Source organism: Hyperolius riggenbachi, chromosome 9, assembly GCF_040937935.1.
Source record: "Hyperolius riggenbachi isolate aHypRig1 chromosome 9, aHypRig1.pri, whole genome shotgun sequence".
Lineage (NCBI taxonomy): Eukaryota > Metazoa > Chordata > Amphibia > Anura > Hyperoliidae > Hyperolius > Hyperolius riggenbachi.
The window spans coordinates 34,018,418-34,039,590 of NC_090654.1; the positions used below are offsets into that span (position 1 = coordinate 34,018,418).

Sequence of the window (21,173 nt, forward strand, 5' to 3'; positions counted from 1 at the left end):
GGAATTCCCCCTCCCCACATGGCTGGCTTTGGTGTCAGATTAGAGAAGACTGCCTTCAGAGAAGCGTGAAAGGGATTAGATAACAGTAAACAAACATAAGGATTCAAATGTATACACCAGTACTTAGCAGGACTTGAAAAAAATATGTTAATCAATAGTGTTCCTTTAAGAAGACTTAAGAAGAGAGTAAGTTCTGAGTTTAGTTGCACTTTAAATGTTTGTGATTATTGTGGCTGCTATATCCCCTCTCACTATCAGTACATGCTACACAAGTCAAGACCCCACCCCTCATACATCTGCAAATTAATAGGCTGCTAAACTGAGCAAGGTTGATGATGGGTACTATGTCACAAGTCCAGTGGTCATGGGCCGAAACTTTTTCTGGGATCCTTAGGGTAAGTGGGGTCCTTAAAAAAATGCAATTTACATATTAAGCAGCATTAAACACAGTTTAATGAGGTACAGAGCAACTCAGATGCAAGAAAGTCTTTTTGAAAGGGGCGAGTGTGTCTGCGAATATTGGTGAAACATGTGCTTTGAGAACAGGAGGAACTTTCTTCCAGTGAGTCAGGGGTTAAATGCTGGGCAAAAAAAATAATAATCATACCTTTCCCCTTACATTAATAAATTCAATATGTACGTGCAAAATACTTTTGTAACAATGGCCTCCAAATCAGCTTATCGCCCACTGTCGGACTCCAATCAGTGCCAAGCTCCGCAACCAACACCCCCACAAAATTGGTGTATGCACCCTACCGTCCCGCATCATGCTGACAGATAAGGAGGCGTCAAGTGCATCATGGGATACCTCTTCCTAACTTTCTCAGTTAAGACACAAAGGGCAAGAGGCCCGCACAGAAAGGAGCTAAACGTCCAGTTTTCTGCACAGGCACTTGGCAGTTAAAAAGACGGCAATACACAGTGTTTTCTACTGTGTAAATAACTGTAGATGGTTTAATAATGATACATGGATAATATGGCCATGTGACTGGTACTAAAAATGCTTGGTCAAGGTCTCTGAAGGCCAGAAACCTGTTGTGATGATGTCTCCTAGTGGGCACCTAGGGAATTACCACACTTACAACAGCCACCCAGTAATACTGAGTTCAGCGGATGGCGCAGAACTGGTTTAAAAGCCGAATGGAGAGGGTGAATGCAGAGTTCTGCTTTAAGTTTCCTTGGGAATTTCTGGTAGGAAGAGAGAGGGATAAGAGATTTTAGGCACAATACCACTAAATTAACACTGATAATTTCTCCCCATGTCATCACCTTGAAACGGGTCAAGTTTGCAGAAAAAAAAAAATTAAAAAGTCCAGCGTAGATTTCCTTATAATGGTTTAAGTGCTTTTTTTTTTTAAACATACTTAGTCTTTTTTTCTGTAACACAACTGGGGCATATTTATACTGTGCACGTCCCCTTGACACAGTAAACACAAAAGAGGTGTGGCACTCCGGGGGAGCCTTGGGGGTCTTACCCCATTTGAGAGCTGCCAAACACTGCATTATCTGCGATGAACACCAGGGTGCGCTGCATGACATCCACCGTCCTTTAAGTCCAGGGCGACCGAAACATTTAGCCTGCCGAACTCCAAGGATGACTTTTACCATCCGGATGTGCTTGGTTGCGCCAATCGTGGTCGCTGCTTTTCAATCGTCCAGCGGCTATGTGGCGCAAAGGGCGCGCTTAGTGCAAATAAGGGTCGCCTTTCGTGTGATTTTGACGAATCCTGGACAGGCGTAGTTCGCAGCTTCCCGTGGTGAGCGGTGGCGTTAGCAGGACAACCGGAGGAGGTCTGCAGGTGAAACACTTTGAGAATTCCTTATTTTTCTTTTATTTCCGTTTAACGGAGAGTAATACTCTGCACTGCAGAGCGTCTGAAGAAAGGTGGCGGCTTGGCGTCGCCGCGGGCTGCCCCTCCCCTGGGATATGGCAACTGTCAGAATAGCACCGCCTCCCCGTCAGGGGGTATCCTAGGTCACTGGCAGGGTTGTAAGCCAGCCCCTGCCTCATAATGTCCACCAGGAGGAGGAGGAGAATTCCAAATAAAGTTATATCACACACGTGGCACCAGCAAAGGGGAAAGAAAAAAAGGTATAAAAAAAATAATAAAATGAAGCCAGTCTGGGGGACAAAACAAGCACAAACACTGACCCTTTATAAGCTGCTCTGGATGAGGGGGAGGGGAAAGGAAGGGGCGGGGACTGGCTCATCTCAGGCCTCGGATAGGTCCGCCAGTCTCTGTGAAGATGTAATTTGGGGGGAAGGGGGACACTTGGAGTGGCTATTTCTGTCCAGTGATGGACTGCGATATAGACCGTGGAGGGATCATATCCAGGAGGTACTCTCGCTGACGGTCGGCCAAGGTGACGGGCTTGTGACCTCCCATTCCTGCGTTCAGGTATGCAATATTCACGCCTAGGCGATAGAGAGAAGACGAGGGTTAGTACCAGTTTATTCTAAACTAGCATACACCATTCAAGCATGACATTTATTTCATTTCAAATCAGTGCAAGTACAAAGGTTCATCTACCAATTAAAGTGAGCCCATCGTGCAAGGGATATGGAGGCTGCCATATTTATTTCCTTTTAAAGTAGATCCGAGATAAACTTTTACTCATTGCATAATTGTGCCCCTTACATATAGTTTATAGGGCATTCCTCAAGACCTATACTTTTTTTTTTGTTTGAATACCCTAATTCCCTATAAACTAAACAAGCCTCACTCACAGCTTCACCAGCACCTAGGCACTCTGAGATCTATGTAGCAAGGGCTTATGGGAGCTCAGTCTGGGTAGGAGAAGGAGGACGAGGTGTTACTAGCCAGAGATTTCAGAGGCAGAGGGGAGTGGAGTTTTCACAGGCTGAGGGCTGGAGATGCAGAGCAGCTTGCCTGTGTGTAATGACGACAAGCAGAACATGGCTGCTGCCATTGTATCACAGGAAGAAGTAATCATATACTGCTTAAGCTGTTTGCAGCTAGATTTGCTGGGTAAACTAACTATCTAAACTTTAGCTAAGATATATCGACAAGTTACTTGTTATAGTTAGTTCTTCATCTCAGATCCGCTTTAAACAATACCAGTTGCCTGGCAGTCCTGTTGATGATCTGGCATCAGTGTCTGAGTCACAACCCCTCACACCCCTGGCGGTATGGAGAAGCCTGACTCTTCCAGGGAAAGCTGGCTAAAAACAGTATGGACAAGTCAGGCTTGTCCTGCAGTTCCAAGGCAAGGTTCCATTTTTTCGCATTAACATTTGTGTTCATATGGACGTTTTTACACTGTTCTTTAGGAAGAGGACTATAAAAAGGCTATGATGCAATCTTGCAGTACAAAACTTCGTTCAACTTTATTGACACATATGCAAAAATACAAAATTAGACCATAAAATTTCACGGATTTATAACCCGTTTTTATGGTCTATTTTTTCATAGATGTCAATAAATTGGAACAAAGTTTTCTACTGCAAGATTGCATCATGGCCGTTTTATAGTCCTCTTCCTAAAGAAAAGTGTAGTCAATTTGGGTGTGGTGGATCACCTGCTGAGAGGACTCTGTGGTTTTGCCCTTCCCTTTGAAAGAGGTCATACCTAAGAATATACGTACGTTTTTGCCTACTCTTTAAAGAGAAACTGTCACGCAAATCTTAAAATTGAAAACTCATAGAAATAAGAAGTACATTTCTGTAACGATCGGTGGGCGCAGAGAGTATCTGATTACCGGTGATCTGCAGTATCACCGGAAATACAGATATATACCAGATTATAAGTGAACTGCAGTCTCACCGATAATCCGATATACAAACTAACCTCTGATCACCTGAGTAGAGTGAAGTGTTTGGTGTAACTGTAACACAAAGAGGACAAGGCCTCAATGCAGTAAGGAGTACTGTACAGATTCCTTCCGCAGACCTGAGCTCTCCAAGACGGGAGGAGTCAGACTGACAGTAGGAAGGGATATCTGAAAGTGACCCTCAGGAGGTAGGATCGCTAACAGAGCGAGGAACCGCCTCTAACGGTAAGGTCGGTTCTCGAGGTCGGACAAGCCAGGTCGTACACACACGGACAGATAAAGTACAGGATCAGGAGGCAAAGGCAGAGTCAAAGTACAGGCAGGGTTCAGCAACGGGGTATCAGAAATATCGGGGTACAAAATCAGGAGGCAGAAGCAGAGTCAAGGAACGAGCCGGGATTCGGCAACAGAGTATCAGAAATATCGAGGTGCAAGATCAGAGTTCAGGAGGATAGTCAAGGCAGGCAAAAGTCATAACAGATAATCACAATCAAACTAGTACTTTAGCTATCAACAGAATCTAGCTTAGTGTAGGATTACAGCTCCAGCTGGTCCCGGCACACTAACGGATCTAACTACGGATCTGGGTGCTCCCACATATGTGAACGCAACGCCAGACAAGGAGCAAGTGAACAACCAGCAGTATATATACTCTAGGACCTTTCCAGGACCTCCCTAATTGCTGGTCCAATGGGAGCAGTGGAATTTGTCAGCTGACCCAGCTGGTCAGCCGACACCCTTCTAACTGCTATTTAAACTCTGCCTCTGTGCTCGCGCGCGTGTAAGTCTGAATCTTGGTGGACTATCAGTCCCAGCCACATCAGTACTGTTTTGCAATGTATCTAATGCGGGGGTCGCCTCTGATGTATATTCCGCCGTTACCAATGCGGATTCCGCCGCACTGCCCATGCGGCGTTTTTTCCGCGTTGTGACGCCATGCTGGACGCGGAAACAGCCGCCTCACCTCGAGAGATGGCGGCTTTTCCGCGTTTCCTCACAATTTCTTCCTGAGTAAAATGAGCAATAAATTACTTCTCTCCTATGTTGCTGGCATTTACAGTAAGTAGTAGAAATCTGACATTACTGACAGGTTTTGGGCTAGTACATCTCTCAATGGGGGATTCTCAACATGACCCTCCCTGAAAAAGATTTATACAAAGATGCTGACCAGCCTCCCTGCTCACCGCACACTTTTTGCAGTTGGACGGAGCAACTGCTATTTTGAAAATAAAGAAATCCCTGTGAAGCCCCCAGGAGGAGATGGGATAGTCCAAAACCTGTCAGTTCTGTCAGATTTCTACTGCCTACTGTAAGTGACAGCAACATTGGAGAAAAGTAATTTATGTCTCATTTTACTCCAGAAGAAACATATTTCTTAATTGTATATGTTTACATATATTTTAAATTGTAAGATTTTCGCGACAGAGGTCCTTTAAACGCGAATGCCAAATTTCCCACACAACGCAAATTTTAACCACTTAAGGACCAGGGGATTTTGGAATGATCGGTGCTGCGTGGGCTCTACAGCCCGCAGCACCGATCAGGTAAAAGGCAGGGCGATCAGACTTCCCCCCTTTTTTCCCCACTAGGGGGATGTCCTGCAGGGGGGGTCTGATCGCCGCCGGCTACTACTGATTTGCGAGGGGGGCTCCTCAAAGCCCCTCTCCGCAGCATTTTCCGGGCTCCCTCTGCTTACCTCCCTCTCCCATGTCCTCTGTGCGGCGCAGGACGGATATCCGTCCTGCGCCTGATAGAATAGGCTTCTGCCTATCAGATGCCAGGGATCCCCGGCCAATCAGAGGCCGGGGATCGCCGATCTACGTCACGGCGCTGCTGCGCAGCAGCGGCGTGTGATGTAAACAGCGGGGATTCCTTCCCCGCATGTTTACATTATGCGTGCGAGCCGCGATCACTGTTCACGGAGACAGTCTCGAGCGGCCGTTTCCATGCTATACTACTAACGACCCGCCGACGCCTATGGGCGTTAGGCGGTCGTTAAGTGGTTAAAAAGGTAGGTGAAAAACTGCATGTTTTCTGCCAAAAAGCTGAACAGCGGGGAAACTGTGGCTTGGCAAAAAAGGAAATTGAAGTAATATTTGTTTTGACATTTTGTGTGAACCTTTTATTATACTCGGAATGTATTCTAGACCCTTGCTTGGCACATTTTGGTAACTTACAGGCAAAAATTCCATGAAAATAAATGGAACCATTATCTGCATGGGAATGCAGCAGAAACTGAACGCCAGGGAGATTAAATAGGAACTATGGGGGAGGGGGTGGGGATGTTTCGGGGTGGTGGGGAGAATAATAGATACATTGCAGAGTGAGAAATTAAAAAATAAAAGATCAAGAAATGATTGATATTTCCAGGACATCATCTTTAGTACTGGCAGACATGAAATAAAACAGCCAGCACCAACTGCCATTATCTATAACCACACCCCCTAACAATGTTATAGGCTAAAAGTTTTTTTTTTTACAGTCATACATATGCCCAGAGGGAGATGTTGGTTGCTTGGCAGTTGGAAACAGGTGTTACTCTTTATTCTTTCTCACTCCATCCAGACCTATGGAAAAAGGCTTTAGGTGGGGTTTAAAGACCGGTCATGTGTGTATCAGACTCCCGGAGAAGCATGTAGGCAGAAGGCAACATGTTAGGAGGAGGTTCCATACCTGGCATGCCGAGCAAGCTCCCTGCCACGGGCAGCTGTGGGGCCTGGGCAAAGTTGGAGAGCATGGAGCGGGCAGTGGGCATTCCTCGCTGTAAAGCGCTCTGCGGCTGGGAGGCCTGCTGAAAAAAAGAAACACAGTCAAGAGAAAAATCGGGGTTCATACATGCCGAAATCATTCATTTTCAAATACAGATGCCAAGATCTGATTTAATAGTAACTCACAAACAACCAGAAACCACCATATTTTTCAGAAGATAAGACACTCCGGACTATAATATGCACCTAGGTTTAACCTCTTCCTGACCGCCTAACGCCAATAGGCGTCGGGAAGGTGCACAGGCGTCGGAAAGGCGTCAAGTCCTGGGGCGGGGTTTTACAGGGGATTGCACTCATCCCCCTTTGAGTGAGGGAGCTCCGCTTCATCATCAGTCTACCAGCAGTGATCGCCACTAGCAGACTGTCAGACGTGAAACGGCCATTTACATTGTGCAGCGCTGCAATCTACCCTGGAGAGGCTCAGGAGCGATCGCCATGCCTATGAGAGAGGATCGCCATGACTGGCCATGACTGGTGCTAGGGAGGGAGGAAATAAAGATATATACAAACAGAGAATTTTATTTAAAAAAATACACAAATTAATAAAAAAAAAAAAATAATAATCATGGCAACAGCGATCAGAGCCCACCAACGGAAATCTCTGATGGTGGGCAGAGAAGGGGGGGGGGGGGTGTGGATTCACCTAAGTTGTATAGCTCTGCAGCGAGCTAGTAATGCTACAGAGCACTAAATTGTAAAAAATAGCCTGGTCACTAATAATCTGATAATAATCTGAACATTTATATAGCGCTTTTCTCCTGTCGGACTCAAAGCGCTCAAGAGCTGCAGCCACTGGGACTGCAGCCACTGGGACGCGCTCAGGAGGCCACCCTGCAGTGTTAGGGAGTCTTGCCTTGAACTCCTTACTGAATAGGTACTTGACCTAGCCAGGATTCGAACCCTGGTCTCCCATGTCAAAGGCAGAGCCCTAAACCAGTACACTATCCAGCCACTGGGGGGTGAAAGCCTGTGGACCTGACATGGTGGTTACAGGGAAAAAACAGGGGAAAAAAATATAGTGAACCTGATCCGTCCATTGGTCCAGGAGCATCTTGTAGATGTTCTCCCCTAATTATTGTGTTCCCCTTGTACGTTGTGTGTCCCCTCCAATGCACATGTATAGTTACAAGCAGCAGCAGCAGCACAGCTCGCCTCATCCACCGGCGACCACAGACCTCTCCTGATTGCATCATCAGCAGAAGCCAGCACTAGGGGAGCAGTGCAGGAGCAGAGAGGTCTGTGATTACTACTGGAGCTGTTGGATGAGGAGAGTCATGCTGCTGCTTGCAGCTATGCGTTCGGAGGGGACACAAGGAGAGGACGACACATGGGGACAATGCAGAGAGTCCCCGACATTGCGTCAGGTCGTATCGGTGCACGTTTGTAAGAAGAGGCAGGGATTTTTTTCTCCATTTTATAGGTCGGAAAATACGGTACATTTATCCAGCATTTCCTAATCCCTGTAGGTGCCAGATGACCGAGGTTCTGCTGTATGGTCATGCATTGCCACCTACCGGTCTCATGGAGTGATGTCGGATGATGCTTTCTTGCTTGGTAACGGTGGGAGGGGTGGCGGGCGACAGGGATGCCTGGTGCTGTAACCGCTGCTCAATCTCCTGCAGCATGGACAAAAGGATTACAATTATTACTATGCCAGGTCCGCAGCACATTACAGAGTATGTTGAACAATTCACTTAAATGACCCTCGTGGGCACTCAAAACAAAGCCCTACCATAGCCTGATGCCAGTTTACAACCAATTAACCCAGCAGTACATTTTTGGGATATTTGAAAAAGTAAAATGCCTTCTTAAAACAGAAGGTATTTGCGATAATTCAGGTTGGAGTGAGCATATGAGGTCTCCCACAATGCCTCACTGCTGAATATGCAAATCATCCTTTGTTGTCCTTGTAAGTTAGCCACACCTCCAGAACCGCTGGAATGCAATGATGTGTCAGTTTGTTAATATTACAGAGCCATAATAATCCAACATGCATGCAGGCCGTTTCAGACTGGGTGATCCTCATAAGTGCATGGCATGGATTCATGTGGCTTTATGGCATAAAACTTAAAATACCCAGAGTTAGTTTCAAGTCCTACCTCATAGAGCCACATTAGGGGTCTAGTCCTGGGAAAAGAGGTGAGTGGACTCACCCTAAAAACCCCTTCGCCCTGCACGGGGCCCAAAAATGGGCGTGGCCAAACATAATGTGGGCGTGGCCATGGGTGGGGCCAAATGTACATGACCTTAGCAGTGATGTAAAAGGTCTGCCGGGGAATTTTGAACTCTGCCGTAGTGTATCCCCCCACAACTAGATGTAATCTGACAGCATTTCACCAAAAAGACACATAATCTGGTAGAAGTACCTACAAAATACAGATAATATGGCAGTGGTTCCCCCAAAATAGACAATGTGGCAGCAGCAGTTCCCCCAACATACACAAAATCTGGAAACAGTTCCCCAAAATATGCGAAACCTGGCAGCGGATCACCCAAAATACACGTAACACCCAAAATACATATAATCTGGCAGCAGTGGTCCCTCAAACATACACAATCTGGCAGCAGTTCCCCAAAATACACGTAATCTGGCAGCAACCGTTCCCTCAACATACACATAATCTGGCAGCTGTTCCCCAAAATACACGTAATCTGGCACCAGCCGTTCCGCTAACATACACATAATCTGGCAGCTTGGAAGAACAAAGAGAAATCGAGAGCCCAATATGGTGTAGTATTGTTAAGTTGGTTGTGGTTTAAAGCAAAATATTAAGATATACTCACAAACATGGGTTACCCATAGGCAACCACTTCAAATGCAGGTGGGGAGTATTAGAACCTGACCCCACTCAGGTTAAGATGTCGCTCTCTGTAGATAGGAAACGGGGTAGCACCCCTCCACCGAGGGTGGAATCAAGATTTCAGCAAGGCTTGGTGTACAGAGGCGCCAGAGTAGAATAAAAATGTTTAAAAACCGTCTAAAAGAGGGGGATGTTCAGGTGGACTTACCTCCCTCAAAAATATAGAACTCAATTGAGTCACAATATATCAATACAAAAAAACGTTTTATTTAACTCCACTTAGTGCAACGCGTTTCGCAGGTGTGGTCCTGCTTCATCAGGCAAACAGGAGTATAACTCAATGGGTCTAGAAGCAGAAGTGAGCGCCTCTGTGAACAGAGGCGCTCACTTCTGCATCTAGACCTATTGAGTTATACTCCTGTTTGCCTGATGAAGCAGGACCACACCTGCGAAACGCGTTGCACTAAGTGGAGTTAAATAAAACGTTTTTTTGTATTGATATATTGTGACTCAATTGAGTTCTATAATCTGGCAGCTGTTCCCCAAAATACACTTAGTCTATTAACAGCGGTTCCCCAAAAATGCAGATAATCTGACAGCAGTTCCCCCAAAATAGGTACCCCCAGCATAGGTAGCCAGGTCTATAGGTGTCCCCAATATAAGTAGCCATGAGTATAGTAGTCCCCAGTATATGTAGCCAGAGGTATAGGTGTCCCCAGTATATGTAGCCAGGGGTATATGTGCCCAGTATATGTAGCCAGGGATATATGTGCCCAGTATATGTAGCCAGGGATATATGTGCCCAGTATATGTAGCCAGGGGTATATGTTCCCAGTATATGTAGCCAGGGGTATAGATGACCCCAGTATATGTAGCCAGGGGGATATGTGCCCAGTATATGTAGCCAGGGGTATATGTGACCAGTATATGTGACCAGTATATGTAGTCAGGGGTATATGTGACCTATGTGACCAGTATATGTAGTCAGGGGTATAGATGACTCCAGTATATGTAGCCAGGGGTATATGTGACCTATGTGACCAGTATATGTAGTCAGGGGTATAGATGACCCCAGTATATGTAGCCAGGGGTATATGTCCACAGTATATGTAGCCAGGGGTATATGTCCACAGTATATGTAGCCAGGGGTATATGTCCACAGTATATGTAGCCAGGGGTATATGTCCACAGTATATGTAGCCAGGGGTATATGTCCCCAGTATATGTAGCCAGGGGTATATGTCCCCAGTATATGTAGCCAGGGGTATATGTCCACAGTATATGTAGCCAGGGGTATTTGTCCCCAGTATATGTAGCCAGGTGTATATGTGCCCAGTATATGTAGCCAGGGGTATATGTGCCCATTATATGTAGTCAGGGTTATAGATGACCCCAGTATATGTAACCAGGGGTATAGGTGTCCAGTACATGTACTGGAGCTGCGGTGAGAGCACAGGACGGATGCAGGGGGCTGGAGGAAGCCCCAGGTCAGTCATCGTTATTAAAGTACCTTTCTTCCCACTAAGCTGCTTTCATTGGCCAACTTTACTTAGCGTGGTGCCCACTTATCCAGTCATCAATATCACATGATGGCACTTAGCCAATGGCAGAAGCTTAGTGAAGGCAGAGGCAGGTACTCAGGCCTGAGTCTCACTCCATAAACAGTTGACTGAACTGGAAAAGTATTGTGTGTAGCAGGTATAACACAAGGAAACATACCAGCCTTCTCCTTCTGAGCCTGGGGCTTCCCCTCCCCACCAATCCCCTCCACACCCACCTGCTCCTGCTGCAAGGCTTTCACAAAGGCGTTTTTTAGCCGGTTGGTGTGTTCTGCTTTCAGTGCTTTCTTCTGATTGGACGTCATGCACTGCTCACACAGGATCTTGCCACTCTTCTCCTGCTTCCAATGAGGCGTGAAGTCGGTGCGGCACTGAGCACAGGTAAATGGGTCCATGTGAAGCAGAGAAGGGCATCCTTTGCCTGCTACAGATAAAGGGGAGGATAAGTAAGGTAGCACTGCCAAGTTGACTGCTTTACAACAATGAAGGTTCCACTTCGGCATTTATCTTCTTAACCTCCTTGCCGGTATAAAAAATCCGGCAAGGAGGCAGCGCCGCACTTTCTTTAAATTTATTTATTTTTTTAAACGCGGCGGGTTTACAGTGTATATTGTGGTCATCAAGAATGTTATGTTATATAACTGCATAAATGTGCTGTGTGGCATGGAAGGGTTTAACATAGTAGCTGATATACCTGGAAATCTCTGAACCTCTTCCTCCTTTCTGTCTCACTACACTGTTTGCTGCCTTATTCTCTGGTGATTGGTGCTGCTGCACCCTGTGACTATTACATCACTTCTGGTTTGTGTTCCAAGCTGGTTATGAATCCAGGATGTGCTGGTTTCCTTTCCCTCTCTCACTCCTGGCATTATTTGCAGGCAATGAATGATGATTATGGGTGTTCCCTCCTTTTTCTTTCCTATTTAAAGGCTGCTATGGTGGCTTTACTTGCATCCTCTCTCCTTGATAAAGCGAGGTGACTCTCGCGGAACTAGTGGGATCTTGTCCTCTGAGGGGATTCCTTGTTCCCTGCTGTGCTGCTGAGATTGACTTCATTTCTGGGCTAAGTATCTCCTATTTTTTTGCACTACTCCACTTTATGCTCTTTTTCCTATGGGCTGCTCCTTTGCCTTAATTTTTTACTAGGCATCTTATCACTAGTAATACTGTATACTTGGATAGCAATTGTGCACTTTATTTCCTAATCTTATATATGCGATTTATTTGTGTTTTGTTTTTTTTCTTCATTGCACATGTGTAGTTTATTGGTCCTGCATCACATTAGGTTGTATACTGAACCCGGGTTCTCCCCCTGTTGGGCTCAATATTGAGCCTACTGTGGGGTTTTATATCTGACAGCAGCATTGTGTCATTGTACAATATATTGCATTTAGAGTGATTGTCTCATATGCAGCAGGGATCATGTTGGAATATTTGCATGGTTTTTAAATGTTTTTTTCTTTATTGAATCATCAGTACTGTGATTATTAATATACCCAATGTTGAATAAAGATTTTCGTTAAACTTTTTCAAATTTTGCTGTGGGAGGTGCTATTTTTTAAGGGCTTTCTTCCTCTACCATATAGCGGCAGGTAGCGGCGAATCGGCGGCGATCGCGTACTACACGCAGCTAGCAAAGTGCAAGCTGCGTGTAGGAAAAAAAGAATTATGCAAATAGGCCCAGCGGGGCCTGAGAAATCCTCCTGCGCAGGTTACCCCGAGCTGAGCTCGGGATAACCGTCAAGGAGGTTAAAGTGGAGCTGTCAGCCATACTATCTCAGAAAAAAAAAACACAAATATAAGCAGATAAATACTTGCTCTACTTACATAACATGTATTGCACTGTCCACATTTTAATTTTAGTGATTTTTCTACAGTAAAAAAAGAGAACACCATTCTTAGCATTTCCCATTTTAACTGCGGCTATTTTAAAGCCAATCCTGATGTCATTTCCTCCCTTACTTTCCTCTGCATGGTTGTGTATGCATTGCCTGCCCTAGACTATAGAAAGTGCATTGTCTCAGCATGAGAAATATTGGCCAATCAGAGAGGAACAGAGGTGTGGGAGGGGAACACAGGAGGGAAAGAGGCTTCAGCCAATCAGGCTGCATTAGTTAAGTCTGAGGGGAAGTACAGAAGTAAAAAAAGACAACCCAGCATGCCCTGCAACTTCCCTTTTGTGTACCAAATAAGTCAGGTAAATTGGGGAATGATCATTTATAAACAAGAAAAGTAATAGTGATTTTAACTTTTGGATTGCCTGGTTAGCATCCTTATTAGTTGTTTACCAGATAAAAATAAAGAATTGATTTTTGATTTTAGGCCCGGCAGTCACACTTTAACCTTGTAAAGAGTGCAGAAGGCTTGGTGCACCCTCAGTGTATTTATAAATGTCTTCACTGGTGATTCATAACTTTCAAAAAAAAAAAAGAAAAAAAATATGGAGTGGAGGTGAATTTGACAGTGAAACTACAATCACCACATATACTATGACTATACTGGACAACCTGCATATCCTGTAGTATCTTATATACCACTGTGCAAAAGTAGGTTTTTTTTCCCCTTATTTTGAAGCCAGAAAGCTTTTGTTTTCAGTTGTCCTGGGTTGTGGTCACATGATTATGCCTACAGGCAGCTGCAGACTAGCATGACAGGCAAGAGGTCACTGCAAATTGATTATGTAGTTCTCTCCCAGCGTGCCTCATCAGTTTTCTGTAGGCATAATCATGTGACACAGCCTAAAAAATAAAAAGAAAAAAACAGAACACAAAATAAAGCCTTTTAGCCTTAAAATAAAAATTACTTCTGCAATTGCTATATTCGGTCTTATACAAAAACTTGGGCGTTTCTGGCCAAATTATATATTTAAAGAGTACCTAAAGGGGAAAAAAAAGTGCCCCTGCTTACCTCAGAAGGGGAAGCCTCTGAATCCTGAAGAGGCTTCCCTCATCCTACTCTGCATAGTTACATAGTTATTTGAGTTGGAATAAAAGACATACGTCCATCAAGTTCAACCAGAAAATAAAGTACAACACCGACCTGCTCCCTCACATATCCCTGTTGATCCAGAAGGCGAAAATCCTTTACAAGGCATGATCTAATGCAGTGTTCCCCAACCCTGTCCTCAAGCCTCACCAACAGTACAAGTTTTGCAGAAAATCACAAACATTCACAGGTAGGGTAATTAGTGTCTCAGCAGAGCTGATTATCTACCTCTGTGGATTTCCACAAAACATGCACTGTTGGTGGGCCTTGAGGACAGGGTTGGGGAACACTGATCTAATTAGCCCCTAAAGGGAAAAAAATCCTATTAGACTCCGGATGGCAATCAGATAAAATCCCTGGATCAACACCACTGGGAATTACCCAGTAATTATAGCCATGGATGTCTTTCAACACAAGCAAAGCATCTAAGCCCCCTTTAAATGCAGATATAGAATTTGCCATAACTACTTCCTGTGGTAATGCATTCCACATCTTAATCACTTAATTTTGGCCACCTTGATCGAGGCACACCAAACATAAAATAATTAAAAACTAGGGTGAACTGGACATCTGACACTTTAGGAGCCCTGCAGACCTCAGATGTTTTGCGGGGCTGATATGGCTCTGGCTGTAGTTTTGTCCTACCTTGGCTGTCGATGACGCTTTGTACAACCTCCTCCAGGCCCACCATGTAGATGAATTCGCTGTTGGCAGCACTTGGCAGGAAATGGAGCAGCGGGGCAGGGGGCTTCGGCGGGGGGATTTCAAGCAGCGTTTTCTCCAGCTGTTTGCGCAGGGCCAGTTTGGCGGCAGCCTGGGAGCTGATGGGGTCTTGCATGCCACTGGGGCTGGGCAGAGGGGAAGACACTCGGTTCACAGAGCCCGCCTGCAGGTGAGAGCCTAGGTTCATGTACATAGCCGATGAGTTGCTGCGCTGGCACTGGATAGAGGAGGTGGATTGCTGTGGAGCAGAGAGGAATGCAAGTGTAAAGTGTGTGAGTAATTATCACCTGGCCTGAGCTGTCATTAAGTGTTACTAAAGACCAAGCAATATATATATATTATATTCTCTCTCGCTGTACTACACAGGCTACCTTTAATCCTTCTGGCAGCAGGATGGGTGGAGCTACATCCTGCCTGCGTGTGCTCCTCCCCTCACTATCTACTGCATGTAAAAATAACTAAAGAGGTGATAACTTGCGGACTGGCGTGATAAGATAACACTCACTGTAAAAGCGTATCCCTACATGTTAATATGGCAAGCTTCTTTAGTGAATTAACACTTAAAATACTGATTGATGTGTGGTGATAAGTTTTCACCTGTATGATCTTAGTGAATTGTGGCCCTTGTTTTTGGTTTGCACTGCCTCCCCTTCACCCACCAGTTTTGCTACTTGCTTTGAAGAGGAGGCAGCACTGTATTTTGTATGTGCAAAAGCACTGGTAAACAGCCGGGGTCCATGATGGTCATTGGACCCGAGATGTAAGCTTTTTGTTCTTCTAATTGAAATAGTCAAAGCAGAAGAATGTACTAACCTGTGGATAGTTGAGCGGTTGCGTCATGCTTGGCGCGCTGTTTCGGATCAGACTGGCTTTGGGTGGCACACATTGGCTCTGCAGCTGGGTGGGATTGGGGGCGATTACTCTCTGCGACATCATCATGTGGGTTAACGGGGCATTTGAGGATGACCGAATGACACTGTGAGTCTAGAGATAGGAAGAGGATGGTTAATAAAGTGCAACTACCGATACATGGGCGTCAACCATGACAGAAAACATCCACCTGAGAGATTACCCATACCTGAAGGCTCCTCAAATTCTGCACCTCCAATCCAGGAGCCCCCGGCCGCGATGGGGCTTTTGCTAGGCTGGGTTGTCCAACATGAGTGGGAGATGGCTGTACGATGGTAGCGGCATTCTGGGCCACAGGGTTCTGAAACAGACATCAGGCAAGGTTCATAGGTCACTTGTCAAGAATACAGGAAGTGATATCACAGGTCACATGTCCGAGCTCTATGGATACTTGGCTAGAACATCAGCCGTGAAGGAGAGGAGCACTCTGCAGTAAGAGGACACCGCACTGTGCGATGGTAATAGTATACACAGAGCTTCCCAGAGCTAGACCAGTACTTTAGGCAAAGGGAGAAATATGCTGAAAAAAAAAAGTTTTCTTTACCTCTTGAAACAGCTTCAAAGAGACTCTGAAGCCAAAAAAAGGTCCCAACTTAAATAGTTACATCAGGAGAGGGAAGCCTCTGGTTCCTCTTGAGGCTTTCCCAGTCACCCTCCTTCTCACGGTTCGAGTGCCAGGAAATCAGTGGACAATCGCTTGTCAACGGAGCTCTCCCGCACTGTACAGGTGGCTCCATGTTACTACAGTACGCAGTGCGGACGAGTTCTGGAGACCTTCAGGGGTTCCAGCGCAGGAACAGGGGAAGCCTCTGTAGGATCCAGAGTCTTCCCTCTCCTGAGGGAAGTATCTACATTTTTGGCTTATAAAAAGTCTTCTCAAGAGCCATTTATGGTGAGCTTTACCTCCTGGTACTGCCCAGGAAAGAGGGCATTAAAAAAAATGACATCTATTTCTGGCCGCATATTGCAAAATGCAATAAATCCACTGACCCCACATACAGTGGGGGCAGCTGTGCAGTGTGAATCAGCCAAAGTGGAATACACTGCTTATGCATACATTGGCCAACAGGTGAAGTATTGGTATCCAGAGCCCTGGGGCTCTACCTGAATTTCAATAGGAATATTCCCTAGGTGGAAACCCGTTTTGGTCAGGATGACCTTCATCAAGTGACCAGACTGTGTTATGATACTCCGATAAACTAGGGAATATTTTCATCAAAATGTAGGTAGTCTTAGGACCTTTGTGTTGCTTGCACTCATCTACACCCATGGTGAATCTGCGTTAGTTTGGTTGTCCTCTTTTTGTGGCACAGAAACATTGGGGTCTCCACTCACCTTCTGGAGAACGTTCTCCTTCTGCAGTTGACTCTGACGCAGCTTCTTCAGCAGCACCAGTCTGGCCTCCTCCAATCGTAGCTCTTCCTTCAGATGTTTTATGAACTGTTGGCGCTCCTCCATGGTCTTACCCTGCATAAGAAACTGCATTAGAAGACACAAAGCAAGCCGCTCTATCTACTTTCCACTTGCTCATTCTCGCCCAAACTGTGTCACAGTGGGTCACTTGTTGGGAAAGCAAATATATACTGCTGCCCAGTTCTTAGCATTCTGCACACCTTAGCAGTCATGGTTGGGAGTCTTCTACATTTCAAGCAAGAGTTTGAAAGTATCTATAAAACATAGTTTAACCACAAAAACTGAAATCCAGTGACCTGCTTGCCCAATGGTTTTCAGAACGAAAACGTGAACAGCTCCTTAAAGTGGATCCAAGATAAACTTTTACTCATTGCATAATTGTGTTCCTTTCCTATTGTTCATAGGGCATTCCTCAAGCCAAACACTTTTTTTTTGTTTTAATACTTTAATTCCCTATAAACTAAACAAGCCTCGCCCACAGTTCCTTTTGTGCCTTGGCACTGTAGCAAGGGCTTATGGGAGCTCAGTCTGGGCAGGGGGAGGTGTTACTAGCCATTGATTTCAGAGGCAGAGGGGAGGAGGAGAGGGGAATGAATTTACACACAGGCAAGCTAATAGCATCTCCAGCCCTCAGCCTATGACAATGTCACAAACAGAACATGGCTGCCCTCATATCACATGAATAAATAATCAAACTGTTGAAGCTGTTTGCAACTAGATTTGCTGTGTAAATGATCTAAACTTTAGATAAGATATATAGACAAGTTACTTGTTATAGTTAGTTTTTCATCTCGGATCTGGACCCAGGACCAGTGTGGCCTCGCTGCCTCCACACGAGGCCAGGGTGGCCTCGCTGCCTCCACACAAGGCCAGGGTGGCCTCGCTGCCTCCACACAAGGCCAGGGTGGCCTCGCTGCCTCCATACAAGGCCAGGGTGGCCTCGCTGCCTCCACACAAGGCCAGGGTGGCCTCGCTGCCTCCACACGAGGCCAGGGTGGCCTCGCTGCCTCCACACGAGGCCAGGGTGGCCTCGCTGCCTCCACACGAGGCCAGGGTGGCCTCGCTGCCTCCACACGAGGCCTGGGTGGCCTCGCTGCCTCCACACGAGGCCTGGGTGGCCTCGCTGCCTCCACACGAGGCCAGGGTGGCCTCGCGGCCTCCACACAAGGCCAGGGTGGCCTCGCTGCCTCCACACAAGGCCAGGGTGGCCTCGCTGCCTCCACACAAGGCCAGGGTGGCCTCGCTGCCTCCACACAAGGCCAGGGTGGCCTCGCTGCCTCCACACAAGGCCAGGGTGGCCTCGCTGCCTCCACACAAGGCCAGGGTGGCCTCGCTGCCTCCACACAAGGCCAGGGTGCTTGCCTTTGTTACCTTCGAAAAAGAACAGGGTACCCTTGCCGCCTCCACTGAACATCATGTAACAAAAACAGAGACCTACTCCACAGCTGCTCTATTGTTTACACAACAGGTCTTTGTGAATTGCAGCCATGTTTTTCAGTAAATTACCAAACTTTTACCACATCTGTGAAAATCTTTATGAATAATAAAAAAAGTAAAAAATACAGAATGTGGCATTTTACCGACCTGATTTTTTGGTAATCGGAAAGCCCTTTATGAACTGAAGCCAAAGTCTCTGTCACCTGAACAAAAAAATCAGTTTACAAACCCTGCAATCCTTAAAGGACCACTCCAGTGAAAAAGTAAGCAGTTGAAGTGAACCGCCAGACTAAAAATCTACTCAGCAGCACTGAAAAGGTGTTTCTTTGACAGTTTCACAGCATCAGAACTTTGTTTTTCTTACCCAAGCCTCATTTTTTGCGGCACAGAATAAAACATTTTTTCCCATGATGCTGTGTAAAGCATGATGGGATTTCTGATGTTCTCCTTCTGCTGTTTTGGCACAATTTTTTTTTTCTAAATTTTGAATTTGAGATTTGAAGCCTAGCGTGTGCACAGCTGGGAGGGGTGATCAGCACACAGGACAGTTGGAACTGTGTCTCCTGCTCCCTGTCACCTCCTTTCAACCAAAAAAAGACGGCTGCCCCCATGAAATCACAAACATTTGCCTGTTTTTTTGTTTTTGTTTTTGTTTTGTTTTTTTAAACAGGGTGTGTAAGAGATTATATTACCTATCTATTTTAATATAATTCATGTAACTTAATGACAGTATGTTTGTTTAGGCTGAAGTTCCCCTTTAAATTCTGAGAGAACCAACAGGTTTTGGACTAGTCAATCTCCTCATAGGGGTTTCTCAGGGTTTTCTTTGTTTTCAATAGCATTTACTGAAAGCAGTTTAACTGCCAAAACAGTAAGATACCAGCCAGCCTCCCTAATCACTTGCACACTTTTTTTTGTCACGTTAGACTTTGCAACTGCTGTTCAGTTAATGCTTTTGAAAACAGAAGAAAAAACAGAGAATCCCCTGTGAGGAGATAAACTAGTCCACAATCTGTCGGTCCTGCCAGATTTTAACTGCTTACTTTTTTCACTGGAGTGGTCTTTTAAAGGACCATTATCGCGAAAAAAGTAGGCAGTTAAAATCTGACAAAACCAACAGGTTTTGGGGCAGTCCATCTCCTCATGGGGGATTCTCAGGATTTTCTTTGTTCAACAGCATTTTCTGAACAGCAGTTGCAAAGTCTAACTGACAAAATAGCCTGCAAGTGTGTAGGGAGGCTGGCTGGTATCTCACTATTTTGGCAGTTAAACTGCTGTTCAGGAATTTTTGCTGAAAACAAAGAAAACCCTGAGAATCCCTCATGAGGAAATGGACTGGCCCAAAACCTGTCGGTCCTGTCAGATTTGAACTGCTTACTTTTTCCGCGATAGCGTTCCTTTAACAGGTTGAGCATCCCAACTGCTAAGTATACTGCAACTTCGCTGCCCTGTTAAGACTGATAAGCCCCTATAGCTAAATATTACAGAGTTCCTACCTTGAACATCTCCAGGTTGGCCACCTTTATCCTGTCTTCTGTGCGGGAGGATGACCGTGGACTGGAGGCCTCATTATCGGAGAGGACGATGACGTCAGGGGAGGGGGTCAGTCCGGCTCGGTCCTGATCACTGTCACCAGAGCAAGAGAGGAAAACAGGAAAATGGTGAATCCTGATCACACCTGCTGGCAAAGGTCACATGACATGAATCACATGACCATTGCGCATTGTCAAGCATCCGATAGACACCTTCTCTAAGGGCCTGAGCCCACTAATGCAGTTGTGTCCGCTTTTCAGCATCTGTAATATTGATGTGTTGCTGAAAAGCGGACACAACTGCGCACAACTGCATTAGTGGGTTCAGGCCCTAAGAAACAAGTTCTTATCAGTAAGCTAAATTAGATCACCTGCCGCAATCAAAATCAGCAAGATTTCCAGTCCGCAGCCTCTTGGTACACGACTCTATGCCCAATAACCTCCACCTCATGCTCTGTTAGAAATGTGGGGGGGGATGGCATAGAAAGAATTGGACCCCACACTGTTAAAAATTAGAGACACCATCGGTGGACAACAAATACTCCTCCATGACTACGAGAGGCTAATTGAACCTGTCCTGTATAATTATCAGGCCAGGCTTTGATGCTATTGCTTCAGAGAAATTACTACAAAGGGGACTACACCGGCTAAAGTAGAAGTTAATAAACAAGTATCAGCAGAATAAGTGTCAGTTAAAGCGAACCTGAACTCCGAACTTTCTCTCTGCTCTAAAAGATAAGCAACAGCATAATAACATTTAAAGAACAACAATTCCTTGTTACAGCTTATAGAGCCCTTACTGAGATGCTGCAGTGTAGTTACTTCCTGGTATTCTGGGAGCACAGAACGGGTTAACCTCCTTTGTTTACATATTAGCTTTCAACACGGCAGACTCGGCAGAGAGCTGACAGCTCAAATTACACTAGCTCATTAATTGCAGATAAGGGAGAATTAGATGGGCTGTTCTCTATAAACACACTCAGGCCTGTTGCACACCAAGCGGTTTTTGAAGCAATCCGCAAACCGCTTCCGCCTTGGAAAACGCTTGGCTAATGCATTTCAATGGGCTGGTGCACACCGGTGGTTTGTGGTTTTCGCAAACCACAAACGTGACTCCTGCAGCACTTTTGCGGTTTGCAGATGCGTTTCTGCCTCAATGTAAAGTATAGGAAAGTGGAAAATCGCTCTGAAAAACGCTAGATCAGAGCGGTTTTGCAGGCGTTTTTCTTACAGAAGCTGTTCAGTAACAGCTTT

General features: G+C 45.6%; 1 protein-coding gene across 6 annotated transcripts in view; it reads right to left on the minus strand.

Moving 5' to 3' along the window:
* Window positions 1–435: 435 nt before the first annotated feature.
* The window catches only part of GATAD2B (GATA zinc finger domain containing 2B), an 82,773-nt gene continuing 62,035 nt past the window's right edge, over window positions 436–21,173 (minus strand). For 3 of the 6 annotated variants that reach the window (XM_068252429.1, XM_068252431.1, XM_068252430.1), the window contains exons 3-11: window positions 19,884–20,013; window positions 16,873–17,004; window positions 15,707–15,838; window positions 15,442–15,612; window positions 14,551–14,866; window positions 11,139–11,344; window positions 8,075–8,176; window positions 6,466–6,583; window positions 436–2,416 (exon numbers count right to left, since the gene is read on the minus strand). In XM_068252429.1, coding sequence (XP_068108530.1) covers window positions 2,283–2,416; window positions 6,466–6,583; window positions 8,075–8,176; window positions 11,139–11,344; window positions 14,551–14,866; window positions 15,442–15,612; window positions 15,707–15,838; window positions 16,873–17,004; window positions 19,884–20,013 — 1,441 coding nt within the window. In that variant the 3' untranslated portion in view covers window positions 436–2,282. The remainder of the gene's footprint in view (window positions 2,417–6,465; window positions 6,584–8,074; window positions 8,177–11,138; window positions 11,345–14,550; window positions 14,867–15,441; window positions 15,613–15,706; window positions 15,839–16,872; window positions 17,005–19,883; window positions 20,014–21,173) is intronic. The other 3 variants (XM_068252434.1, XM_068252433.1, XM_068252432.1) reach the window with 3 other exon arrangements.